The sequence below is a fragment of the Lithobates pipiens genome, unplaced genomic scaffold (assembly GCF_037356315.1).
Source record: "Lithobates pipiens isolate NorthernLeopardFrog02 unplaced genomic scaffold, aLitPip1_a1.2 Scaffold_16, whole genome shotgun sequence".
Classification (NCBI taxonomy): domain Eukaryota; kingdom Metazoa; phylum Chordata; class Amphibia; order Anura; family Ranidae; genus Lithobates; species Lithobates pipiens.
In genome coordinates, this window is record NW_027507748.1 from 389,465,366 (window position 1) to 389,492,515 (window position 27,150).

General features: G+C 41.1%; 1 protein-coding gene across 1 annotated transcript in view; it reads right to left on the reverse strand.

The window, feature by feature from the left end:
- Window positions 1-27,150, reverse strand: part of TMEM132E (transmembrane protein 132E) — a 678,956-nt gene that overhangs the window by 152,018 nt on the left and 499,788 nt on the right. The window contains exon 2 of the mRNA XM_077482285.1: window positions 8,648-9,539. Within this exon, the coding sequence (XP_077338411.1) occupies window positions 8,648-9,539 (892 nt within the window). The remainder of the gene's footprint in view (window positions 1-8,647; window positions 9,540-27,150) is intronic.

Consider the following 27,150-nt stretch of genomic DNA (forward strand, 5'->3'; position numbering starts at 1 on the left):
AACAATTGGGGAAGTGCAGCCCCTTTGGTATGAATGTGCTAATGTACTGCACGCTCTGTATAAATGTCATGTAATACATTTTAAACTCTGCGTGAAAGAAAAAGAGATGATGAATTAAACCTTAGTTTAAATGATGTGGGGATAATGTCCTCAGCCTAATGCCGCGTACACACGAGCGGACTGTATGGCGTACTTAGTCCGTCATACAATCCGACGGACAGTCCGTCATACTTTCGACTGAACGGACTTGACCACACACGGATGCACAAACAGTCCGTCGAAAGCTTGCGCGATGACGTGTACAGCACGTACGACGGGACTAGAAATAGGAAGTCCAATACACAGCAAAGCACCCTTCCGCCGTGTAAATCCTTTCTGAGCATGCGCCATTCTTAGTCCGTCAAACTAGCCTACTGACGAGCGGATTGTCCGCTGAAACCAAAGTACGACGGACAGAATTTCGAAAAAATCCGAAATACTTAGTACGCCAGACTGCATGCTGAAATAGTCCGCTGAAGCCCACACACGAGCGGACTGTGTTTCGACGGACTAAGTACGCCATACAGTCCGCCCGTGTGTACGCGGCATTAGTGGAGTGTACAAAAAGAAAAAATGAATAAAAGTAAACAAGTAAAAGTGAGCTGTGTACTCAAATAAACGTATTGCACAGTGCCCGTGTAAATATGACAAAGAATATAAAAGGGCTAATGTGCATTCAATAAGTGCTAATGCAGTGTTTTGTTGGAATTTACAATTATACAATTTGCTAGTGATGAATATAAAAGTCCGAAACAAAACAGACAAAGTGACTGTGCTCAAAAAGTGTCCACTGATTGCTAAAATCTAATTTTCCAAACAGCTTCTTATTGAGGTGACAGCCGGTGTTGGTAATTCTTATCCATTACATGACGTTTATACAGAGGGTGTAGTACATTAGCACATTCATACCAAAGGGACTGCACTTCCCTAATTGTTTGTTTACACCATTTTGGTTTATTTATTTTAGTGGTACCACTAATTATTGAACGTTCCTGCTAGGGCTTCTTTCCTGGCTTGCTGCATCAGGCAGAGGTTGCAACACACTTATCAACACATGGTTCATTGCATATTGCATCTTGGAGAGGATATACATATTGTTCTTTGCTATAACTAGATAGTGTATATTCAATTTTATCTTTAATTTATTTATTTTTTGGATTTAAAGTTTGTATTATTGCAACCTGCAGAGGGTGCAACACAGATCTATCATTAAAATAGGTTCAAACCAAATATCCTAATACCTTCCTAATTAGAACAGCGTGACACCTGCCACTCCTTTTCTATAATCTAAACATATACTTCACCTAGGAGAAAGTATATCTGCAGGGGCAGCAGTTCCTTTTTCCTGTGCGCAGATTTATCTACAGCTTTTTTTCTAACTGCTAAAAATGACAGGAGACAATTTGGGACAAATCTTTTATAAAAAAAAAAAAAAAAAAGTGTCCTGTGATGTGACTTCACCTTCAATCACAGCATCCGATGAAAAAAAAAGAAACCAGAAAAAACTCTGCCTCGATGGGAGGCATCCCGTTGCCTGCAGGCATTTTCCAATGACAGCTATTATATAGCTGAGGGTGGGGCCACCTGGTGTTGCAAATGGGTGATCCCACCCCTTCTGACGTCATGTGACGTCACCGAAGCCGTGGGGCACCCGAGCCAAGCTGCAGATCTGTGTTTCCATTCCTTGGCTAGGCCCGCCCCCTATATCCTCATTGGCTCACTGACTTTGACAGAAACGGGAGCCAATGACATGCCACTGTGGTCTCAGCGAATGAGGTGGGAGCATCCCGGGCTGTCAAGTTTCTCTTGCAACATCGCTGGACAAAAAATTAGCTCAGGTAACTATTGGGGGGGACTGGGGTGAGCTGCTGCACACAAACGTTTTTTTCCTCTTAATGCATAGAATGCATTAAGGCTAGATTTCCACTATTGTGACCCGAAAGTCACGTGATGGACCTCAAGCTGCATCAAAGTGGTACCAAAGTAGTGCGGGGACTACTTTGAAGTTGCTACGACTTGAAGTCACACAGATATGAATGTACTCATTGGAAATAATGGGGAATGACTTATCATGCGACTTTGCAGTCCCAAGTCGCATGATAAGTGGCACTAGTGGAAACCGACATAAAAAAGCCTTCTGCCTTTACAACCACTTTTATTGTATTACTCCTATACACTACAGTAAGCATATAACATCCTGTGTTGAAATTTACAGTTCTTACTGGAGTATGGGTCTCATAGTAGTGGCTTGCTCTCAGCCTCAGCCAATCATAAACTTTGTATTCATTTCAGTGAATACAAGGTGTTCTTTGATTGGATGAATGGGATCCTAATGCTCACCCGCCCCTCCACCAACACAATATGCCTCGTATTCAGTGAAAAGAATACAAAATGTTTTATGACTACTGAGGTTGAGAGTGAGCAACCTGATATTAGAACTGTACTCCAGTCGGAACTAAGATGCATTACTGGATATTCAGCGCTTATGGTTTATATAAGAGTAATACAACTGTTATAGCAAACTCAGCAGCCACTTATAGGGCACACATCATTGTTGGTTCATACCTTGCAAATGGAGTTTAACTTTAGTTTTTGGCCTTAGATAGAGTAGGGAAGGATTAGAAATCATCCCTCAAGTCAGGAAGAGAGAAATAAATCAGCAGCAGGGACTAAGACAACAGTAAAAAGTCTGGTTAAACTTTAGCCCTGTTTAAGCCGTGCTTTTTGGCCGCTAGCAGGGCCCTTTTAACCCCAAAGATGGGGAGTTTGTTGCAGTGCTTTTTAGGCAATGGGCAGGGCGTTTTGGGAGTGCTGTATATAGTGCTCCCAAACTGCCCCAAAGATGCTACTTGCAGGACTTCCTAACATCCCACAAGTGCATCGCCCCAGTGTGAAAAGTCACACTGAAATAAATGGGAGGTGGGTTTCAGATGCTATTTAGAGGCTATTTCTAGCACTAAAACGCAAGAAAACCGCCTCAGTGTGAAAGGGGTCTAAATGAGAAAACATTTAAAATGCTATAGACCACACATAAGCACAAACTTGCAGATATGAGAAAAACATTCTATTGTTCTCTTGTAAAACTGACCTCTTCCACACCAGGGCCCGTGGCCGTGTCAGCGCTAAAGCGCCGCTCGTTTTAGCAAATCGCTTTTCAGGCACTTTGGAAGCACTGCCCATTCACTTCAATGGACCAGCCATTTTGGGAGCGCTAAATACATCGCTCCCAAATCACCCCAAAGATGCTGCTTGCGGGACCTTTCCTAACGCGCCATGAGTGTACCTCCCCAGTGTGTAAAATCACACTGAAATTAATTGGGGCAGTTTTTAGGTGCTTTACAGGAGCTATTTCTAGCACTAAAATGTCTGAAAACATTATGGAACAATTGTGGAACTATAGAAGAACTACAGCAACTTTGGAAAAGTTACTATAGATGTCAATTGGTAGCATGCTGGAGTGGCTAACTGCGAAAGACAGCTGTTTGCTTGACTCATGGGACAAAAAATAAAATGTATGCCATGTATACACGATCGGACTATCCGGCGGACTTAGTCCGGCGGACAATCCGATGGACTTTGCAGCTGAGGTCCGCTGGACTTACAAGTGAACTGACTTGGCCACACACGATCCCTCCAAAAGTCCGGCGGATTCGAACGTGATGACGTGGAATAAGGAAGTTCATAGCCAGTAGCCAATACCTGCCCTAGCGTCGGTTTTAGTCCACCAGACTAGCACACAGACGAACGGATTGTCCGCTAAAAACCGAGTCCGGTGGACAATTTTGAAGCAAGTCTTATTTCTAAGTCCACCAGATAGTCCGATCGTGTGTATGTGGCATTAGAATTTTTTGTATCATTTTGGATTACTTTTTTGCGCTTTTACAAGCTTAGTAGGCTCATCATGCTACTGTTGAAATGTACCATAGCATGTTGCTGAGCCTACAAATCTTATCCCTTGTACACACGGTCAGACATTCCGATGGAGAATGTCCGATCGGACCATGTTGTCGGATAATCCGACTGTGTGTGGGCTCATCGGACTGTTTCCGTCGGAATATCTGATGGACCAAGTTTGAGAGCTTGGCTATAAAACTTTCCCACAACATGATCCGATCGGACTTTGTCCAATCATGTGTAGAGAATTCCGATCGGACAAAGTGCCACGCATGCTCAGATCAAATTTCTAGACCAAAGATATTGAAGATATTGGCTGAACGTAGTCCCGTCGTAACGAAATAACGTCATCACGTTCCGAACGATCTGATTTTCCGACAACTTTGTCCGACCGTGTGTATGCAACACCAGTTTCGGACAAAATCCGTCAGAAAAAATCTGATGGATTTTGTTGTCGGTATTTCCGACCGTGTGTACAAGGGCTTAGGCATTTACCCATTTCTGGTCCAATAACTCATATTTATGCCCACACAAAGCAGCCTAAAAGATCACTAATGCAAAAGACCAATTTTAAATGCAGCACTGCTTCATGCCTTTCCCAAGCTGCTGTCACTGATGAAAACCTGTGACATTTTCAAATTCAAGCACTGCAGAAGCTTGTTAAAGTCAAGGAAATTGGATACATGTCATTAGTAAAGAGCACAATTTTTTTCCTGTGCATGTCACAACTGCTGTCACTACAGGCTCTTGAAATGGGTTGAACATAACATCTTGTACAGAAACAGATAACACATTCGCACAATGTCATCCATCTGTGATGTGCTTTTCTATAGAAGTCACTGTGCAGGAAAAGGACACTGAGGCTCCTATAGTGTAAGAAAACCTGTTATAAGTAGCATGTATACCACTAGCCTCACTGCCAGAAGGTATTTCTAGCAATCTGTGGCACCAACTTGACTCGGGAGCTACTTGTTCCTTTTTAGAAATCTGAGCATCAACAACTCTACAGTGTAAGGTGGGACCACCATCTGCATTACGTTTTTGGAGGCAATGAAAGAGTGTTTTGCTATTTTTATTGAAAACCCAGAGGCTTCATATTAAGCTTTAAGGTTTCCTTGGTTTTGAGGGACATTTGTGAATATCTGCATGAACTAAATATGAAACTGGTCTTACTGAATGCCCTAGATTTTAAACATTTTAATAGGCTTTTTTTAGGCTAGAACAAACTACGGCTGATTGTAATAGAACAGCTCACAGGAGCTGAACCAAATCCACAAATTCTTTCAGACTGAACAGACCTTCTGGCCAATGTCATAATTGCCAAGAATCAAGTCAAGGCCGGGGCTCAAAAGAAAGGTAATCTTCTCATTTTAGTACATTATATAATAAAGCTTAATGTAAGTGCATCAACACAGCATCATTTAATACTTTATCATTTTCTACATAAGTATATAGACATTAACAAAATAGTGTTCCAGCTTCAGGAGCTACTGTAGTTCCTATATTTCCCTAAATATATAATGCCAGTGCTGCAAATTTTCTAATGCTGCTAATGCATATAGCTAGGTTATTTGACTTTGTGATGTTGACAAAAAAAAATATATATATATTTTTCAGCATAGGCTTACTAAGTCTCAGCAACAACTTACAGTTAGAAGACATATTCAAACATTCAGAACTGAAGAATCTGGGGGCAAGAAGGCAGTTGTAATGTAAGACAGTGGTTCTCAACCTCAGTCCTCAAGTACCCCCAACAGGAAATGTTAGCAGGTTTTCCTTTATCTTGCACAGGTGCTTTAACCACTTGGGATCCGCGCTATTGCAAAATGACGGCAACAGCGCGGACCCACATTTCCGGGACTACGTCTATTGACGTGGTCCCGGTTACGAGCGGCCTGCGCGCCCCCTGAGGGGCGCGCGCGGCGCGCTCTGTGATCGGCGAGTCCGTGAGACTCGCCTGATCACCGATCCGTGTAAGGGGTCGATCCCGACCCCTTATCACGTGATCAGCTGTCAGCCAATGACAGCTGATCATGTGATAAAACGGAGCCGGTAATCGGCTAGTATTCCTCCTCGCGCTGACAGCGCGAGGAGAAAAAAAAAAAGCCGATCGCCGGCGGCCGTGTTCGGGACATCAGTCCCGATCACGGCCAGCAATTTAAACGGACACCTGCCCCCTGCCAGTGCCCACCTGCCACCCGCAGTGCCATCCTGAAATAAAGTAAGTGTCCCCCTGTCAGTGCCACCCAGCAGTGCCCATAGTGCCCACAGTGCCACCCAGCAGCGCCCACAGTGCCACCCACAGTGCCACCCAGCAGTGCCACCCACAGTGCCACCCAAAATCTGCCTCAAAGGTGCTGCACCCCAGTGCCGCCCATCAGTGCCCAGCAGTGCCGCCCATCAGTGCCCAGCAGTGCCGCCCATCAGTGCCCAGCAGTGCCACCTATCAGAGCCACCTATCAGTGCCACCTATCAGTGCCCATCAGTCCCATCTATCTGTGGTACCTATCAGTGCCCATCCGTGCCACCCATCCGTGCCACTTATCCGTGCCACCCATCCGTGCCATCTTATCTGTGCCCATCTTTGCCCATCAGTGCCGCCTTATCTGTGCCCATCGGTGCCCCCTTATCTGTGCCTATTAGTGCCTATTAGTGCCTCCTTAACTATGCCTATCAGTGCCCACCAGTGCAGCCTATCAGTGCCCACCAATGCAGCCCATCAGTGTCCACCAATGCAGCCCATCAGTGCCCACCAATGCAGCCTATCAGTGCCGCCTAATCAGCGCACTTCAATGAAGGAGAAAAATGACCCGTTTATAACAAACTATTAAAACATGATTTTTTATTTTTTGCATCTTTTTTTGTTTGTTTAGCAAAAAATAAAACTCCGAGCTGTGACTAAATACCACCAAAAGAAAGCTCTATTTGTGGGAAAAAAATGATAAAAATTTCATTTGGGTACAGTGTTGTATGACCGCGTAATTGTCACTCAAAGTGCATCAGCGCTGAAAGCTGAAAATTGGTCTGGGACTGAGGGGGGTTTAAGTGCCCAGTAAGCAAGTGGTTAAATCAGAGTAAATGGCTTGGTATTTTAGACAGCTATTTTATCTAAGAGACATTCCCAAAATATCTCCCATTGGGGGTACTCGAGGACTGAGGTTGAAAACCGCTGATAGAAGACACACTGACAAATGAAGTCATGCATTGAACGAATGTAATTTATTACAGTGAATTATTTTAAAAATGTATTTTGCTGCATATATAGAGTGTATAACCAAGTTTAAAATGCGAGTATGCAATGTGCTTTTTAATGTTCATTTGTTCTACTAGCAGTATGTGTACAATATTCCTAACTGTCCTGAGTACACAGTGCATCATTTGATAATATGAAGTGACCTGTTATTATATGTTATGAGGCTAGCTTGAAGACTACTGTATGCCAATACCATCCATACTCCTATGGCATTCTGTTTTTTTTGTGTTAGTACAGTAAGCACCAAAAGCAGATTGCATGGGTTACTCAGGGCTCAAAAAGTCCTGAGCTACTAGCCAGGCCTCAAGAGTTACTCGCCACCAGTTGCCCCACCCAACCCCTACCCTACCACGCCCCTAATTCTGCCCCTAAACACACCCTCATAAATTATCTCATGATATGACACTTAAATGTTTTATGCAGAATTAAGTTATAAAAATAAATATTAAAAACAACTTTATCAGTGCCCATCAGTGCAGCCCCACCTGTGCCCAACAACGCAGCCTACCTGAGCCCATCAATGCTACCTCACTTGTGTTGAACAATGCAGCCCACCTGTGTCCATCAATGCTGCTTCCACTGTGCCCAACAATGCAGCCTACCCGTGTCCATCAATGCATCCTACTTGTGTCCATCAATTCAGCCTACCTGTGTCCATCAATGCAGCCTACCTGTGTCGATCAGTGCTGCTTTATCTGTGCCCAACAATGCAGCCTACCCATGTCCATCTATGCATCCTACTTGTGTCCAACAATGCAGCCTACCTGCATCCATAAATGCAGCCTACCTGTGTCCATCAGTGCAGCCTACCTGTGTCCAACAATGCAGCCTACCTGTGCCCAACAATGCAGCCTACCTGTGCAGGGGAAGAAAGAAGAGGAAGAGGATTGCTGGCCAGATCATCAGAGCATTGAGGAACATCGCTGTAACAGCTTTCATTTCAATTTCTGTGTATTCCCTGTGCTTTTCATCCCATTCCATCACAAAGGCATTTGTGATGGAAAGGCCTGGGGACTTTGATATTTGTCACACGTCCCAGGATTGGAGGAATGTCTAGGAGGCAGGGCTGTATGTGACAGCGAGTGCGGGGAACACACAGCAATTGAAATTAAAGCTGTTACAACAATGTTCAGCGCTCTGATAATCCAGCTGGCTCTGTCTTCTCTCTTCCTCTGGGCGATCACTGGGAGAAGAGCTCCCATTAAATCTCGCTGCTAGTGGTGCTCCTCCCCCCCGCTCCCAGGCAGCCCTCGCTCGCCAGCCCACATTTTAGCAAAATGCGAGTAGGTCAGTGGAGAATTTGAGTCCTGGGTTACTCTATATTTTTACTCTATACTTTTTTTACTCAACATTTTCTATGTAAAACACACCATATACATTAGAACATCACACACTATGAACATAAATAACATTGTTTCTTTGAAACAATACATACTGAATTGATTTGGACTGTAGTATTACCTGAGAGTGAAGTGCTCCACTGTGGAGTTTGGTTGCAAGTAAAGTAAGATGCTAAGGATCTCTCCTGGTCTTAGAGGTCGGTCTGGTAGCCTTATGAAGATATTTGTATCCAAATGCTGTTCCTGTATTTGCTGCACCTGAATTGGTTGATACAGACTTACACTACCAATGCGAAGAAGGGGATGCTGGGTTGGAGCTTCCCCTCCTCTCCGTGACCCTACTTCATTTTGGCAATTTCCATTTGAGTCTGGTGCATGTAAAGTATAGAATAATTCTATTTGCTGACTCTCTCCATTAAGGTCTGCTGCATCAGGTGAGGCTTTCCGTCTTCCCAGGGGTGCAGCTGGTAACCCAAACCAGCTTTGTGGGAGTTCAGCCTGAGCAAGACAAGTAGCAAGACTTCCCCGTAACCGGCAAGAACTCTTGAGTTCCCGCATTTCCCGGAAAGCATGTAACCGAACACAGGGAAGACGTTCTGTGACACCAAAATCATCCCAATCCCGGCCAGCTACATAAAAGAGCACCTGTACTACTGGTTGGGTGGTAGGCACCCTTGTACGAATTATATAAGCTCTCATTTTCCAGTTTACAGTTAATCTGTCAGGAACCTCCAAGATGCTAGAAGGCTGAAGAAGTTCCTTTGGCAAAACTTGTCCAGAAGCAAAAGGTCCCAATGTGACATTCAGAATTGGTAAATCCTTTGTCTGAAACACCACAAAAGGCTCCGACCGTTGTAAGAGGGGCATACTTGAATTCCATGTTGGTAGAGGACCATCTTCTCTTAAAAAGAAGGCTAAGCGGGTATTGGAGAGGCGGTAGCTCACTGGCAGTAAAGCAGATGGAGATGGTGGAAGGGCTGTTGGATGGATTGTGGGGAGCACTTTGCAGGATGCTGAAAAAGAAAAATGTGAAGGTCAGGAAACAGGTAAGAAGCTAGGCAAGACCTATCAAATTAATATTTAGCAAGGCATGGGTCTGTACCCTGTACTTAAAAAAAATGTGTTGTATGGGTAGAAAAAAAAATTGTTTAATTCTTAAAAAGTCAGTTGAGAAATTTCTCCTATGATATATATTTAATATAATGTTCTATCTATCTATCTATCTATCTATCTATCTATCTATCTATCTATCTATCTATCTATCTATCTATCTATCTATCTATCTATCTATCTATCTATCTATCTATCGATCTATCTAATGTTCTATCTATCTATCTGTCTATCTATCTATCTATCTATCTATCTATCTATCTATCTATCTATCTATCTATCTATCTATCTATCTATCTATCTATCTATCTATCTATTCTCCCATTTTACTGAAAAACAAGTCATACACTGGCATTTGAATTCTATTAAAATTTAAAAGTCCAGAGACATTCTTATTCTATTATTCTATTAGAAAACTTTTTAATAAAATGCTGTTAATATAAATGTTTAATCCTCATAATATTTGCTGTAATCACAGCATAGACCTTTGCTCTAGGAAATGTATGTTATTTATTATAATCATCACCCTTAGAGATAGAACAGATATGGTAAAAGTACTGTAGGTGCATTTGAAATATCACACCAGAGAGCAGTTGCGTATTTCATTTTTTGGACTTAAGATTTTCTTTCTAACATAACCACTAAAAAAAACATTATTATAAATCATGGTGATTTGAAATAAAGTATCACAGAAAACAACATATTCAGGCAAAAAAGGAAAAATTGGTAAAGCATCTAAATGATGGCACAGTTATGTACATATATATATATATATATATATATATATATATATATATATATATATATATATATATATCAGCTACTTTGCCACAGCTATTTGGCATGATTGCATCGAATTGCAGAGATGAAGGAACAGGGAAAAAATAAGACAAGCTGAGAAAATCACTAAAGCATCTCTGCAAACCTCTAGAAATGTTCAGAGGAGAGATCACTTGGTACTCAGTGCTCTGATGGTTTCTTTAACAGTCAGGTTCTGAATTCTAGCATGGAAAGATCTGTGAATCGTGCAGAGTTGTAGAGGGGGAGCATGTGTCACTGCTTCTAATGGGGGTTAGGGAAGAGTATTTTCCTGCTTAGTATTCACACCCAGGCTCTTTGCTGAATGCAGACTCACTATGCATCCAGAACTTGACCAGAACTCATCAGGGAGATGGGTGTTTGCCAGACACATGGAGGACAGAGTTGATTTCTTAACCCGTTTATGAAACAAACATACTAATCGAATCTTTGTCTGTAAGCACATAAATAACTGTATGGCTGTTATTACACTGCATGTTTAAACAACACACATCATTTGACCTAACGCTGCCAAAGAGATATGTCTTCACAAAGATAATGAACTGCTTTTATCTGGGGATCTGCAAAATCATAATCAATGCAAATGATGCATAATGTTTGAAATTGTGGCTACTTTATAGCAGCTGCCTCTGCTGACTTGTTTTTATAATGTGCTGACTGGGGTTGTCATCCTGATCCTGGCTGCGCAACCTAGTGAGCCATTGATCTGGAATGTGCTTGCAACTAGTGAAGTCTGCACTTATCCCTCATATTTGTTCTAGGTTGGTGATGTTACACATAGTTACATAGTCTGGTTGAAAAAAAGACACAAGTTCATCCAGTTCAACTAACAGAAAAAAAGTACACAAATAGAAAACTGCCATATACACAGGGGTAGATTTACTACTGTGCATGGTAGCCAATCAGCCTCCAACTTTAGCTTGTTCAATTAAGCTTTGACAAAAAAACTGGAAGCTGGTTGGTTTCAATGCAGAGATGCACCAGATTTTGCACTTTCCAGTTTTTGTAAATCAACCCCGCAATCCTATACCCACAGTTGATACAGAGAAAGACAAAAAAAACTAATAAAAATAAAAAAAACAATAAAGCACAATCCAATTTGCTCAAGTGGGAAAAAAAAATCCTTCCTGATTCCCCAAGAGGCAATCAGTTATTCCCTGGATAAATTTTACCTATAAATATTAGTATCCAGTTAGACTATTGCAATTAGGAAAGAATCCAGGGCTTATTAAAAACAATCTACTGAGCTGGCCAAAACCAACTGTTCAGCTGTTGAGGGAGTCTATTCCACATTTTCACAGCTCTTACTGTGAAGAAGCCTTTCCATATTTGAAGGTTAAATTTTTTTTTCTCCACACGTAAAGAGTGCCCCCTTGCTCTCTGTGATGACCTTAAAGTTAATAACTCAGCACCAACTTCGCTATATGGATCACTTATGTATTTATTAGACATGTGCATTCGTTTTCATCCGAATGCATTTTCTTCCGAATTTCAGGTATTTTCATTTTCGTTTTGACAAACGATAACTAAAGCGCAGAATCCAAAAAACGAAAGACCCGACATAAATAAATGCTTTATTTTCGTTTTTGTTGTTACAACAGTTCGATATAGAATAAGAGATTCGACGTGACTCTGACAATAACAATCTGTGTCTTTTGAACCTGTAGTTTAATGTGCCTAACCTTACCTCTATTAGTCCAAGATTATATAGAGAAAATATTCGACAGAGAGAAAATATTCGACATAGAGAGAAAAGATTCGACAGAGAGAAAAGATTCTGGAATTGGGTGAGGGAAGTAAAATAAAAATAATGATGATGATGAATGTTATTAGCTGATTGTAATCAAAGAGAAGGAGCAGTAAAATAGCTAGAACTAAGTACACACGTACAGCCAACTTACTTTCACTTACGATTGCTAGCAGAGAGACACACAGCCACTGAATCATTTTAGAAGACAGTCAATCTTAGCTGGTCCATTTGAATTGTCACTTGTCAGAGAACCCAAATTATTATTAAGCATAAACACAGCAGCAGAACAATAGTGAAGCAAGTTACAGTTCAAGTTCACTTTTTCCTAATAATCTGCTGCTATTGTGTTAGTGTGAGAACCTTATAGTGATACTAGTGTTGCTGCTAGTGTTGTTGTGATAGACTCAGAGGCTGCCTGTGTTGTGGGGGGGATTTATTATTATAGAATCGTGTTACCTGTCTGACCAGTGATCCCTATCACCAGTCCACCAGTTTCTGTTTGAACGAGTATATAATATATATACAGAAAAACTTGTAGATGACCCAGGAATGTCCTCCAATGTCTCCATGTCGCTCTCACAATGGGTTGTCGCTATATTCATTATTATCAGTCACTCACTATCTGATACCTCACACTGTGAGACCATTCATTCAACATGAACGACGGAGTTCGTCAAAGCGTTTATAATAATATTCGACGGAGCATCGAAACTGTACGACTCTGCAATCGTACATTTCAGGAGTCAAATGCTCCGCCTATAGGCTATATAGAGTTTAGCAGCTCCACCGAATCTTCTTTATACATTTGACAGACACCATAAGTCTTCAAAGACAGATTTGACCATAATTCATGTGGATTTTCGGATGAATGCAATTTTTGAACGAAAAATGAAATAAATAAAAATTAATTTCGTGAGTAACTAAATAAATGTATTTTTCGAACCAAAACGAAATTCCGAAATGAAATATTTCACTCTTCACATGTCTAGTATTTATAAATGTTGATGATATCCCCCCTTAACCACTTGACCTAAGGAAGATTTACCCCACTTCATGACCAGGCCACTTTTTGCGATACAGTACTGCAGCCCTCAAATTTTCCACTCACCTTTTCGAGTGGAAAATGAGGGCTGGTGAGGAGCTGGGCTGCCTGGGAGCATCACATCAACATGTCACATACCAATATGGAATTCCCTAACAAAATTAAAATATACTGACAAAACACAATTTAAGTAAAATTAGTCTTATTTTCAAACTATACTTAAATTGGTAGTAACACACTGAAACTCCCCCAACCCCCCCCCCCCCTCCCCCCCAAAAAAAACTCTAAAAGACAATGGCATAATGTGCTAGTATTCACTTTTTTGATGGCAGATAAAATATAGGTATAAAGGTGTCATAGATCCATTTGTTTTTTTTGTCTAAGGGCACTTTCACACAGGCTTTGAATTTTATAACATACTTTAGTATGCATTAATGCACCTATAGTGTTAATTAATGTTTTTCAGGTGTTGAATATGGTGACTAAGGATGAGCCGAACACCCCCCGGTTCGGTTCGCACCCGAACCTGCGAACAGACCTATACTTCGTGTGAACTTTAGAACCCTATTAAAGTCTATGGGACTCGAACGTTCAAAATCTAAAGTGCTCATTTTAAAGGCTAATATGCAAGTTATTGTCCTAAAAAGTGTTTTTGGGGACCTGGGTCCTGCCCCAGGAGACATGTATCAATGCTAAAAAATAAATAAAAAAATGGCCGTTTTTTTCGGGAGCAGTGATTTTAATAATGCTTAAAGTGAAACAATAAAAGTGTAATATTCCTTTAAATTTCGTACCTGGGGGGTGTCTATAGTATGCCTGTAAAGGGGCACATGTTTCCCATGCTTAGAACTGTCCCTGCAAAACGTGTAATTTTTGCAGGAAAAAAGTCATTTAAAATCACTCACGGCTATAATGAATTGTCCGCTCCCCATAATACAGAGAACATTCATTGAAAATCATTGATAAAAAAAAAAGAGTGGGGATCCCCCAAATTCAATTACCAGGCCCTTCAGGTCTGGTATGGATATTAAGGGGAACCCCGCATCAAATCTAAAAAAAATGACATGGGGTTCCCCCTAAATATCCATACCAGACCTTTATCCGAGCACACAACCTGGCAGGCTGCAGGAAAAGAGGGGGGGGGGGTGAGAGAGACAAGAAGGAATCACTCTGAATAACCCCAGTTTTCTAACTGTACTTGAATGGTGTTGCTTTAGCAAATCAGCAAGCCATAGGCATTGGGTACCTCTCCCCGGCAGCTCAGTGAATTGGTAGCTACACAGTCTCTTGGAAGGTATTACCGGACTGCTTTACCAGGCCAGAGATATACGGTACCTCTCCTCGATGGCCTAGCACGTGGTAATAGGCAGACTACTGTTCCCAGCCCGTCCATAACTGCAAACGCTGTGTTCCCCGGCCACATCATTCTGCACTACTCTAAACAATTCTCCTTTTTCTTCTTCTTTCACACTGACCTTCTCCAAAGGACAAGTTCTGTGTTTCCCGGTCACAGAACCTTAAGCCGCGTACACACGGGCGGACTGTCTGGCCAACTAAGTCCGTCAGACAATCCGACGGACAGTCCGTCCTACTTTTGAATGAACGGACTTGACCACACACGATGAACAGACAGTCCGTTGAAAGCTTGCGCGATGACGTGTACAGCACGTACGACGGGACTAGAAATAGGACGCCCAATACACAGCAATGCAACCTTTCGCCGTGTAAATCCTTTCTGAGCATGCGCCATACTTAGTCCATCCAACTTGCCTACTCACGAGCGGACTGTCCGCTGAAACCAAAGTTGGACGGAAAATATTACGGAAATTCCGAAAGACTTAGTCCGCCAGACTGTCCGCTGAATAAGTCCGCTGAAGCCCACACACGAGCGGACTGTCCGCTGAAATGTGTTTCAGCGGACTAAGTTGGACAGACAGTCCGCCCGTGTGTACGCGGCTTAAGTCTGTTCTCCTCCACCCTACTGTTGCTTCTCCTTCACCAATCTTCTCCTGTGTATAAGTCCTGTGTTCCCCGGTCACAGCAACTTGACACCAACTCCATGATGACGATCTTGATCCAGGAATACATCCTGGCAGCTCATCTATCCCTCCTTCGCACTCGACGCCCCCCCACTTGGGGACGTCCTGCGGCAGCTACCTAGAACTCCATTCTCCTTTTCTCCTGCATCATCAGAACCCATTGGGTAGCATGTGACCCCAGCTTATATGGGAGTCCTGCCCCCTGGCAATACCGAATGGGAATTGGCCAGCTCTCCTCACATGACCTGCCTGTCACTCAAACTTCAGATCCAACCCATGTTCCAGAACAATCTTCCTGAAAGCATGGGAGGCACTTCTGGGTCAGAGCACAGGTGGTCACACCACCACTACACTAAACAGGCCCAACTTACAGCTCAGGCCTGTCTAAATTTGCCTACACTGATATCTTAAACCCAGAAAAATCCTATTCTAGCACCTACCTTATGGTAGAGGGTACGCTTTGCAAAGAGAACCCAATCACGTGCAAGGAAAAAAAACAGCATTTTTACTTACACACAATTGGATGATAGAAGTCATCAAAGCTTCTGCTCATTTACTAAGCTCTGGAGTAACCACACTTTGCGAGATACACAGTCTTTTTCCCTTTAGTAAATCAACCCCAATGCATGCAAATGCAATTGCAAAACTTGAAAGTAAAATTTCCACTCAAGAACACAATGGGTTTGATTTACTAAAAATTGGGAGTGCAAAATCTGGTGCAGCTCTGCACGGAAACCAATCACCTTCTAGTTTTTTTGTCAAAGCCTACAATGCCGGCTGCACCAGATTTAGCATTCTCCAGTTTTGGAAAATCAACCCCAAAATATTTTTAATATTTGAATGTGTTAAGAAAACCCTCAATCTAACAAATTCATCTGTATTAGCATGACGGTTAGTTTACTTTTTCAGAGTTGTAAGCGGGTAAACTTTTGCAGTATTAGTAATTCTGCTCAACATGAAGCTGTGATAGATCAGTGATTTCTTTTTAGTGTTCATAACCCGGGGCAATGGTCTCTGGAGGACAATATTAGGCATACCTCTCTACTAGTAATGTGTTTACCTCTAGCAGTAGCTTGAAATATTGACACCACTACAATAGTATGATACTGCAGAAGAATGTTGGCATGGCGGTAATGGCCTGTAAAAAGCGGAGAGATTGCTCCCTAATGACCATGCAATGACAGGGTGAAGGAGCTTCAGGGGTGCCAGAGGCATACTGGATTGTAAACAGGTGCAACGGGTTGTTTACAGCTGTGGTGGCTATACTCTGACATGCCATTATATCCACTATGATGTCCCGTTTTAGAAGAGGCAAAACACATTGCAATCACAAGATAACCTGTAACGACTGTGGCAGGAATACAGCAGTATACTCAATGCCCTACATCTTATACAGTAACAAGATTTTACTTGGAGCATCATAGACAATACTGGACTGTGAGAGGTCAAAATGGCAACAAATGACAGAATACAAGCCAAGGGGGAGAAAGCGGATCAAAGATTTGGAAATCACAAGTCTTTTGAAGCATGAGATGTGAATCCAAAAATGAAATATAAAATAACGGCTGATAACCTGCGATGACAGATAAAGCAGAATGAGATTTTTGACATGCCTGGACCTTAATATGCACAGTGGAAAAGTACAGTAATAAGCAACATTTCTATTCATATTTTTTTAAGTTTATCAGTAATTTCAACATAAAGCTGCTCCACTTAATATGATATGAAGCCAACTACTGGAATTATGCATTAACTGGGAGAACAGCATGTGTTTAGCATTTGTTGTAATGTTTTATTATTGGAACTAATGTAATGTAATGCAATATTAGGTGCAAATAGTAACTAAGCAGGTTTAATCTTCTGTCAGCTTACAGTGGATGATATCTGACAGGTTACTAAGGATTTCTGCTATCTAGGTGTACTCCATTATTCTGCATGTTAAGACTTTACTCATTTACAGTCATACTTAAATATAATATGTTCTTCGTTTCATTGCTTTTGTTCCCCTAAATTACGAGGCTTTTACACAAATCCCTGCCAATAGTGTTTGATGAAGAAAGAGTAATAGAAGACCTGAAATAAGCCTTGCACAAACAAGCGGATTTTCGGCAGTGAATTGTGTGATGACAGACTGCCTAAAACCCGATCGTTAGTACGCTCCTTCAGACAATTGTTGTCCAACTTTCGGCCAAAACAAATGTTGGATAGCAGGCTAGTAAATTTTTGGCAGAAAATGGTCTGATTTTCGTATCGTCTGTACACAAATACACAAGTCCGCCACACAAAAGTCCAAAGTACAAATGCGCATGCTCAGAATCAATGCTCACCAAACATGACACTAGCAGAAGGTGCCCAAAGGGTGGTGCTCAAGAGTAGTACGTCACTACCTTTATGTTTGTTGGCTGACAATTGTGTGCCGTTAGTATGCAAAAAATCCAGGCACACGCTCTTTGGACAAAAGTCTGATGCTTTGTCTGCCAACAATCTGATCATGTGTACGAGGCTTAAGTTTCCCTACCAGGAGTAAATGCGGCTACAGGCTCGGAGGGCTGCTTGCAAAACCTGTGATGTCTATTAAAGGGGAGGATCAACGTTAAAAGATAGAGCCCTATGATTTTGGTCAATGGGGCCAACATTGGGTTTTAGCCCTTCAATTTTATGTATCAGTACAGGCAAAAGTATTAACAAAGAATAAAGTTCACATGTAAATATTGGTCACTTAGAAAAGAATCAGTTACAGCTGGGTTTATACAATATGAACACTTAGGCTGGGTTCACACTAGTGGGAATTGAATGCGGGTTTCCCTGCATCCAATTTGCATGTCAGATTGTGACTGGCTCTCTATGGAGCTGATTCACACATCTCTGAAGCGGCTCAGGTGTGAATTTGAGTCCTGTGTGTCTTTTGGTCCTTTTCAGGTCCAAATTCAGCCCAAAATTCAGGCTGAAATTGGACCTGAAACAGTAAACAGGCACGCACCAAACCCCTGCTGTGAGCTGCTCCGACCTGCAGTGCGAACCCAGTCTTAAATTATTAAAGTATTAAATTATTTGTGGCGATTACTATAAAAAGATTCATATTTGATTCTTATTTAACTGTAGGTGTTAACTGCTTTACTTCACAGATGCTCTCCAAGCTTCTGCATGAAAAAGATATATATATATATATATATATATATATATATATATATATATATATGTAGCTTTTTTAATGCAGAAGCTTGGAGCGCATCTGTGATGTAAAGCTGTTAACACCCACTGATATACAAGGGGTAAATAAAAAAAAAATAATAAAAAAAAAAAAATATATATATATATATATATATATATATATATATATATATATATATATATTAAGTGACCGTAAGATTTAGGACATTTCTCCAAAAAGCAGTACATGGCCTCATACTATATTACATGGAACTGTGTGGCTTCTTAATAATAATTCATTAATATGTATAAATGTCAATAAATAATTCTGTTCTGCACTGCAGATGTTGTTTTGTATCACTGTTCCCCACTATAGCTTTAAAAAAATGGCTCAATTTATGCTAACATTGTTTTTACCGGAAATATTTACATATGCTATAAAAGGTGCTATATTGTCAAGCAACAACATCTGTGATCTACTAAGATGTAGGAAAATACACAGTAGGGGTACCTGATGCAATAGTGAATAATTGTTTTTTTCCTATTCAAGTCTCTTAGGTTGGGTACCCATGGGTGTTTTTTTTTTTTCTAATGCAATCGGACTACTAAAATTGCTCACTGTTCTGTTTTAAATGCTACTTTGTGCATTGGCATACCTCCTTTGACCCAGCCTGTTCAGACAGTATGGTCAGCTGCTGAAATGGCACTATCCAAAGGCAGCTTAATTTAAAAAAGACACAGAAGTTTAATCCGATGCAAATGATCTCAGATGTTTTTCCAGTTTTAATAAGTATAAGAAGACAAAGGGGTCAATTCACAAAAGGATGCCGTATGCGATACGAAGGTCACGTGACTGATTTTCATAAATATTGCATGAGATAATAAAAGTTATATATTGAACGTTAGGTAAATAACACAAAATGAGATAACTCATTAAAGATGATTTAATAAAGAACACACACATCCTTATTTATCAACTGCCAGTGGGCAGTCTGTATTTTAGCAAAGTACAAAATAACAATGAAGGGAACTCCACTGGCCAGTAAGATAAAAGTATACACTGTATTAGTGTGGTAATGTTCTGCCCTGAGCTCAGGAATGAAAATAAATTGTAATATTTCACCAGAAGGAGATGGTTCTTATGAAAGCCTGCTAGAAGCTTTCACAGTTTCATAATATTTCTGTGTACATTTATTTACAGAAGGATCTTCCTCTGGTGCAGTGCTAGAATGGAAAAACAACGCCAAAAAAATAATTAATAAAACATGAATATTTAATGCATTCAGTAAACAACGTATGTTTTTTAGTGAACTGACTACTTTTGGGATACACACAGCATTGGTTACAGTATTTTAACTCAAAAATGAATGTGGCATTTATCTCTTAGTGAATAAAACCCAATTACTTTCCAAAACCTTGTCTCTTTGAAGAGCTAACACTTACTGAGGGAACATGAAAGAAACAGGCAGGGTCTATCTAGGAACAAACTAACTAGTGCTAAACAGGGGAAGAACAGTGGGAGATACCAATCCACACAAGTTGTAGTGGCTGTAAACTATCACCTGACATCAGCATGTTACAGAACGATAATAATGTGATGCAGTTAATGGGACAGAACACCCACATCTGCCCATGTTTAATCGCTAGATTGCTTAGATTGCTACATATGCAGCCTCATCTAGTAGCAATTGATTGCTCAAATTTTAAGTATTGGGGTTGATTTACTAAAACCGGAGTGGGCAAAATCTGGTGCAGCTGTATATGGTAGCCAATCAGCTTTAGCTTATTCCATGAAAGAGGAGCTCCAATCTCCCAAAAAATAAAAGTCAGACGCTACAAATACTGTAGCGACTGACTTTTAATATAAGGACACTTGCCTATCAAGGGATCCAGTGATGTCATCACCCGAGCCGATTCTTCAATTGGCTTCCAGATCAGGTGCCGGCATTGTAAGTAAGTGTCAGAAACCATGAAAACCATGACCGAGACAGAAGTACAGTTAAATCACTTTTGTTTAATAATAAAAGTAAAAAGAACAAATGTAGTCAAAACATAGCCAAAGTTCAGTAACCGGAACGGATAGTCAGCCAAGCCAAAAGTCAGGGATCCAAGTAGTGGAACAGCAAGCTGAATCTGGAGCCAGAAGAGATGTCAGCAAAGCCAGTCTTTAAACAGGAATGCAGGAGATAGTTTCTTGTGATGTGACCACGCCTGGCCGTTTGCATAGCACAGTAGGAACCGTGACAGTAAGGGAAACTGGCAGTAAAGCCTTTCAACTTCACAGCCAGTTTCCTACTTCACATGCGCAAGTCATGCTGCCCTTTTTGAATGGTTCCACAGTCTTCTGGGACCTGTGTGTGTTGCAGAAGGCTGCGAGGAGAAGGAGGAGCCAAACATGCTCGTAGATAACCATGGCAATCTGAGCTGTAAGTGGCAGTGGGTACATGTCAAAACCAGTCACCCCCCCAAAAAAAAGTTGCCAAATGTGGCAGTGGAGGGTTCAAACAAGTGGAGCTTCCCCTTTTGGGTGGAGCTTTGCTTTATGCTTTGACAAAAAATCTGGACACTAATCGGTTTCTTTTCAGAGCTGCACCAGATTTTGCACTCTCCAGCTTTAATAAATCCACCCCATTAGGTCTCTATTGGCTAGTGCATGCTACACTCCTTCGTTAATTGTTTGGCCATCATTGTGGATGAGTGTGGTTGCAAAAGTTTCCTACTGCACTCAACCTTACCGTTTCAGCACTAGAACTAGTCTACTAAGTCAAATGTCCTACGTGGAAAACTATTTCACTTTGAATCTTCGGTGCTGAGTAAATTAGCATTTTAAAATATCTGGCTCTTAATAAATAATGCTGCGCAGTAACTCAAAGTATATTGTTTACTGAAGTGATCTGAACCAATGTTAATATCAAGGAAATTCTTGTTTCCAATTATCGGACAAGTTTATTTATTTTCCCTTTAGTAAATAGACTTCAAATCCTCTCAGACCACTTTTGATGAGATATTTGATCTGATTTGTATGTGTTACCATACATCATAACTTTTTCCAGCTTACACTCTCAGGATTATTAAATAAGGCGGTACAAAAAAAAACATATGCGTAAGGTTAATTATCCCACCGTAATCAATCAGTATTATATTTCTCGTAATTAGATTAGAGGGCTACGTTCACATTTCTGCATTTCGCATGCATTGCAACTGTAAAGTGTTTTATAAACATTTGTGTTTTTTTCATCTTTGTGGAAAATGTGTTTTGCTGAAAAATGCCCCAAAGATGAAACAAGTTTATTTTTTTTAAAACACACAGCACCTAAACATATACAAGGTATATTGCAGGCTTACAGTGAGGGAAAAAAGTATTTGATTTCCCTGCTGATTTTGTACCACGGACAAAGAAATGATCAGTCTATAATTTTAATGGTAGGTTTATTTTAACAGTGAGATCCTTAATAACAACAAAAATATTCAGAAAAACACATTTAAAAAAGTTATAAATTGATTTGCATTTTAATGAGTGAAATAATATTTGATCCCTTATCAATCAGCAAGAATTCTGGCTCCCAGGTGTCCTCTAGACAGGTAACAAGCTCAGCTTGTTACCTGTCTAAAAGACACCTGTCTACAGAAGCAATCAATCAGATTGCCATCTCTACACCATGGCCAAGACCAAAGAGCTGTCCAAGGATTTCAGGAACAATATTGTAGACCTACACAAGGCTGGAATGGGCTACAAGATCATCGCCAAGCAGCCTGGTGTGACAAAAGTCGGTCCAATTATTCGCAAATGGACGAATCACAAAATAACTGTCAATCTTGTTTAGTCTGGGGCTCCATGCAAGATCTCGCCATGTGGTGTTTCAATGATCATTAGAATGATGAGGAACCAATCCAGAACCTCACGGGAGAATCTTGTCAATGATCTCAAGGCAGCTGGGATCATAGTCACCAAGAAAACAATTTATAACACATTAATCCATGAAGGACTGAAATCCTGCAGCACATGCAAGATCCCCCTGCTAAAGAAAGTACATGTACAGGCCCATCTGAGGTTTGCTATTGAACATCTGAATGATTCAGAGGAGAACTGGGTGAAAGTATTGTGGTCAGATGAGACCAAAATCGAGCTCTTTGGCATCAACTCAACTTGCCGTGTTTGGAGGAGGAAGAGGAATGTTGCCTATGACCTGAAGATGGAAGATGGAAATATTATGCTTTGGGGGTGTTTTTCTGCTAAGGCGACAGGACAACTTCACAGCATCAAAGGAAGGATGGGTGGGCCATTTTCCATTAAATCTTGGGTGAGAACCTCCTTCCTTCAGCCAGGCATCGAAAATGGGTAGTGGATGGGTATTCCATCATGACAATGACCCAAAACACATGGCCAAGGCAATAAAGGAGTGGCAAGAAGAATCCCATAGAAAATATGTGGAGGGACCTGAAGGTTAAGTTACCAAAGGTCAGCCTCGAAAACCTCAATGACTTGGAGAGGATCTGTCAATAGGAGTGGGACAAAATCCTTCCTGAGGTGCGTGCAGACCTGATGGCCAACTACAAGAAACATCTGACCTCTGTGATTGCCAACAAGGGTTTTGTCACCAAGTACTAAGTCATGTTTTGCGAAGGGGTCAAATACTTACAGGAATTTCACTCATTAAAATGAAAATCAATTTAAACATTTTTTTGAAATTCATTTTTCTGGATTTTTTTGTTGTCATTATGTCTCCCACTGTTAAAACAAATCTACCATTAAAATTATAGACAGTCATTTTTTTTTTTTATCAGTGGGCAAATGTACAAAATCAGCATGGGATTAAATACTTTTTTCCCTCACTGTATAGTATGATTGGTTGTTAATGGATTATCTAGCCTTCATTGCTCTGCTTTACTAAACAGGATCATATGCGTATGATGGGTATCTCACTTTACCACAAAGAGTAAAAAGTTGCCATTTGCAAAGTGCAAACATATAGAGGAAAATTTACTAAGACCGGAGCAGCCAAAATCCACCCAGAATGAGGAAAGATTAGCTTAACTGAATTTATTCTCTTGAGAGGAGGCAATAAAGGGGCATATGGTTAACATGTAAAAATGCATAAGTAGTCCATATAGTGAACTTAGTGTTGAATTATTCATTTTCGGGTCATTACAAAGGACAAGGGGGCACTCTTTACATCTGCAGGAAAAGAGATCTAACCTCCACATACAGAAGGGATTCTTAACAGTAAGAGCTGTAAAAATGTGGAATAGACTACCTCAAGAACTAGTACTGGCCAACTTGTTAGATTGTTTTAAAAAAATGCATTCCTACATGAATAAACATGACAGGATAGTAAAAAATTTTAGGTAATCACACCAGCGGCAGCTGATTTAGGGAATATCTAATTGCCTTCTGGGGGATCAGGAAGATTTTGTTTTGTTCCCCACTGGAGCAAATTGGATAATGCTTGATAGGGTTTGCTTTTGCCTTCTTCTGGATCAATGTGGATATATAATTGTGTATATGGTGGTTTTCTTTTTATTTATTTTTTCTGTTGGTTGAACTAGATGGACTAGTGTCTTTTTTAAAGCTGACCAACTATCTAACTATGTAACTATGTAATTGTCTAGCATGTTTCAGGCAATAGGGAGTTTACTGGGAAGAGTAGAGAGCTGACTTTATCAGTGTGGCACTACTTCATCCAATCCACAGGCTGGGGATGGGAAATTACCAAATTATTATATTTGTTAGTGATCATTTACACTTGCAATTTGATTGTTGCAAATAATCAAAGGTAGATTGCTTATCTCAGAGTGCCCAGTGGGCCAGCTGACAGGCATTCAGGAGGTGATACTGCAGCCTCCTAAATACCTGTGTTTTTTTTCCCTGACAGCCAAATAGGTGTTTAATTTAATATTTTTAAATTAAGCTGCAAATGCATGTTTTTGTTGTTTCAGCTTAAAGTGGAGGGCCACCCTGAAAAAAAAAGACATTAAAAATTAGAAAAAAATCTGGAAAAAAAAATGAAAACATTTTTTTTTTAACTTACCAGAAATGCCTGTTGCTAGGCACATCATCCTAATCTGCCTCTTCCTCCTCCACGGAGATCTTCTTTCTTCTCTCCTCCATGTGGCGTCTTCTGGGTAATGGGGTGCTGTGTGTTCTTGGAACTGTGTGTCCCAGAACACAGCGCGCCCCATTCACAAAGCGCTGCGCTCCACTGCCTGTTTCCCTTACATAGAATAGCGGCGCCGGGACCCGAGAGCCGAGGGACGGATCGGCCTCGGGCGGCCGACATCACAGGCGCCCTGGACAGGCAAGTGCTTATTAAAAGTCAGCAGCTACAGTGTTTGCAGCTGCTGACTTTAAATTTTTTTTTTTTAAACCGGCCCTCCTCTTTAACCACTTTCAGACCGGACCATTTTGCTGGTAAATGACCAGAGGTCTTTTTACACTTTGGCACTGCGCTGCTTTAACTGGTAATTGCGCGGTCATGCAATGTTGTACCCAAACAAAATTTGCGTCCTTTTCTTCCCACAAATAGAGCTTTCTTTTGATGGTATTTGATTGCCTCTGCGATTTTTATTTTTTGCGATATAAACGTAAAAAGACCGCAAATTTTGAAAAAAAATGATATTTTCTACTTTTTGTTATTAGAAAAATCCAATAAACTCAATTTTAGTCATACATTTAGGCCAAAATGTATTCAGCCACATGTCTTTGGTAAAAAAAAAGTCAATAATTGTATATTTATTGGTTTGCGCAAAAGTTGTCACATCTACAAACTAAGGTACGTTTTCTGGAATTTACGCAGCTTTTAGTTTACGACTGCCTATCTCATTTCTTGAGGTGCTAAAATGACAGGGCAGTACAAAACCCCCCCAAATGACCCCATTTTGGAAAGTAGACCCCCTAAGGAAATTGATAAGAGGCATGTTGAGCCCATTGAATATTTTATTTTTTTGCCTCAAGCGATTGAATAATGACAAAAAAAAAATTTTTTTTTTTTTTTTACACAAAGTTGTCACTAAATGATATATTGCTCACACATGCTATGGGCGTATGTGAAATGACACCCCAAAATAAATTCTGCTGCTTCTCCTGAGTACGGGGATACCACATATGTGGGACTTTTTGGGAGCCTAGCCGCGTACAGGGCCCCGAAAACCAAGCACCGCCTTCAGGCTTTCTAAGGGCGTCAATTTTTGATTTCACGCCTCACTACCTATTACAGTTTTGAAGGCCATAAAATGCCAAGATGGCACAAAACCCCCACAAATGACCCCATTTTAGAAAGTAGACACCCCAAGCTATTTGCTGAGAGGCATGTTGAGTCCATGGAATATTTTATATTTTGCCACAAGTTGCGGGAAAATTACAAACTTTTTTTTTTTTTTTTTTTTTTTCACAAAGTTGTCACTAAATGATATATTGCTCATGCATGCCATGGGCATATGTGAAATGACACCCCAAAATAAATTCTGCTGCTTCTCCTGAGTACGGGGATACCACATATGTGGGACTTTTTGGGAGCCTAGCCGCGTACGGGGCCCCGAAAACCAAGCACCGCCTTCAGGCTTTCTAAGGGCGTAATTTTTTGAGTTCACTTCTCACTACCTATTACAGTTTTGAAGGCCATAAAATGCCAAGATGGCACAAAACCCCCACAAATGACCCCATTTTAGAAAGTAGACACCCCAAGCTATTTGCTGAGAGGCATGTTGAGTCCATGGAATATTTTATATTTTGCCACAAGTTGCGGGAAAATTACAAACTTTTTTTTTTTTCACAAAGTTGTCACTAAATGATATATTGCTCACGCATGCCATGGGCATATGTGAAATGACACCCCAAAATAAATTCTGCTGCTTCTCCTGAGTACGGGGATACCACATATGTGGGACTTTTTGGGAGCCTAGCCGCGTACGGGGCCCCAAAAACCAAGCACCGCCTTCAGGCTTTCTAAGGGCGTTACAGTTTTGAAGGCCATAAAATGCCAAGATGGCACAAACCCCCCCCCCCAAATGACCCCATTTTAGAAAGTAGACACCCCTAAATTTAGGGGTACACTAGTGAGACTAGGTAATAAATGGCGGGTGCCCTGAAACTATAAAAAAATAACTAACCAACCAGCGTCACCTGTAACAGTTATATGGTGATCACTGGTGAAAGGGTTAACTAGGGGGCAATCAGGGGGCTTTATGCGGTAGTATATGGGGGTCCCTGGCGCTATAAAAAGCTGCGGCGAACCTAAATACCTACCTGCCTAACTAGCGTCACCTGTGACACTAATACAGCGATCAGAAAAACGATCGCTTATTAGGCTGGGTTCACACTGGAGCGATGCGGGAACGCCACGAATGCGCGGCGGGTTCCCGCATCGCATGCCTCCCGGCGGCAGTTCACACTGCCCTATGCGAACTGCTGGGAGTGTCAGTGAAATGTTAATGACACCCCCAGATCAGTTCGCATATCGCAGCGCGATCTGCAAACTTGGATCGCATGGTGTGAACACCCATGCGATCCGATTCTGCTGCGGACCAAAAAAAGGGTCCCGTGCGAGTTTGCGGCGGGTGCGGCGGGTGCGACACGAATTCAGCCATACTATCTGTATAGCTGAACTCGAATCGCACAGAGATCGGATGTGATTTGCACTGCAGTGCGGTGCGAATCACATCCGTTCTCATAAACCGCTGCAATGTGAACCCAGCCTTAGTGACACTGGCGACGGGGG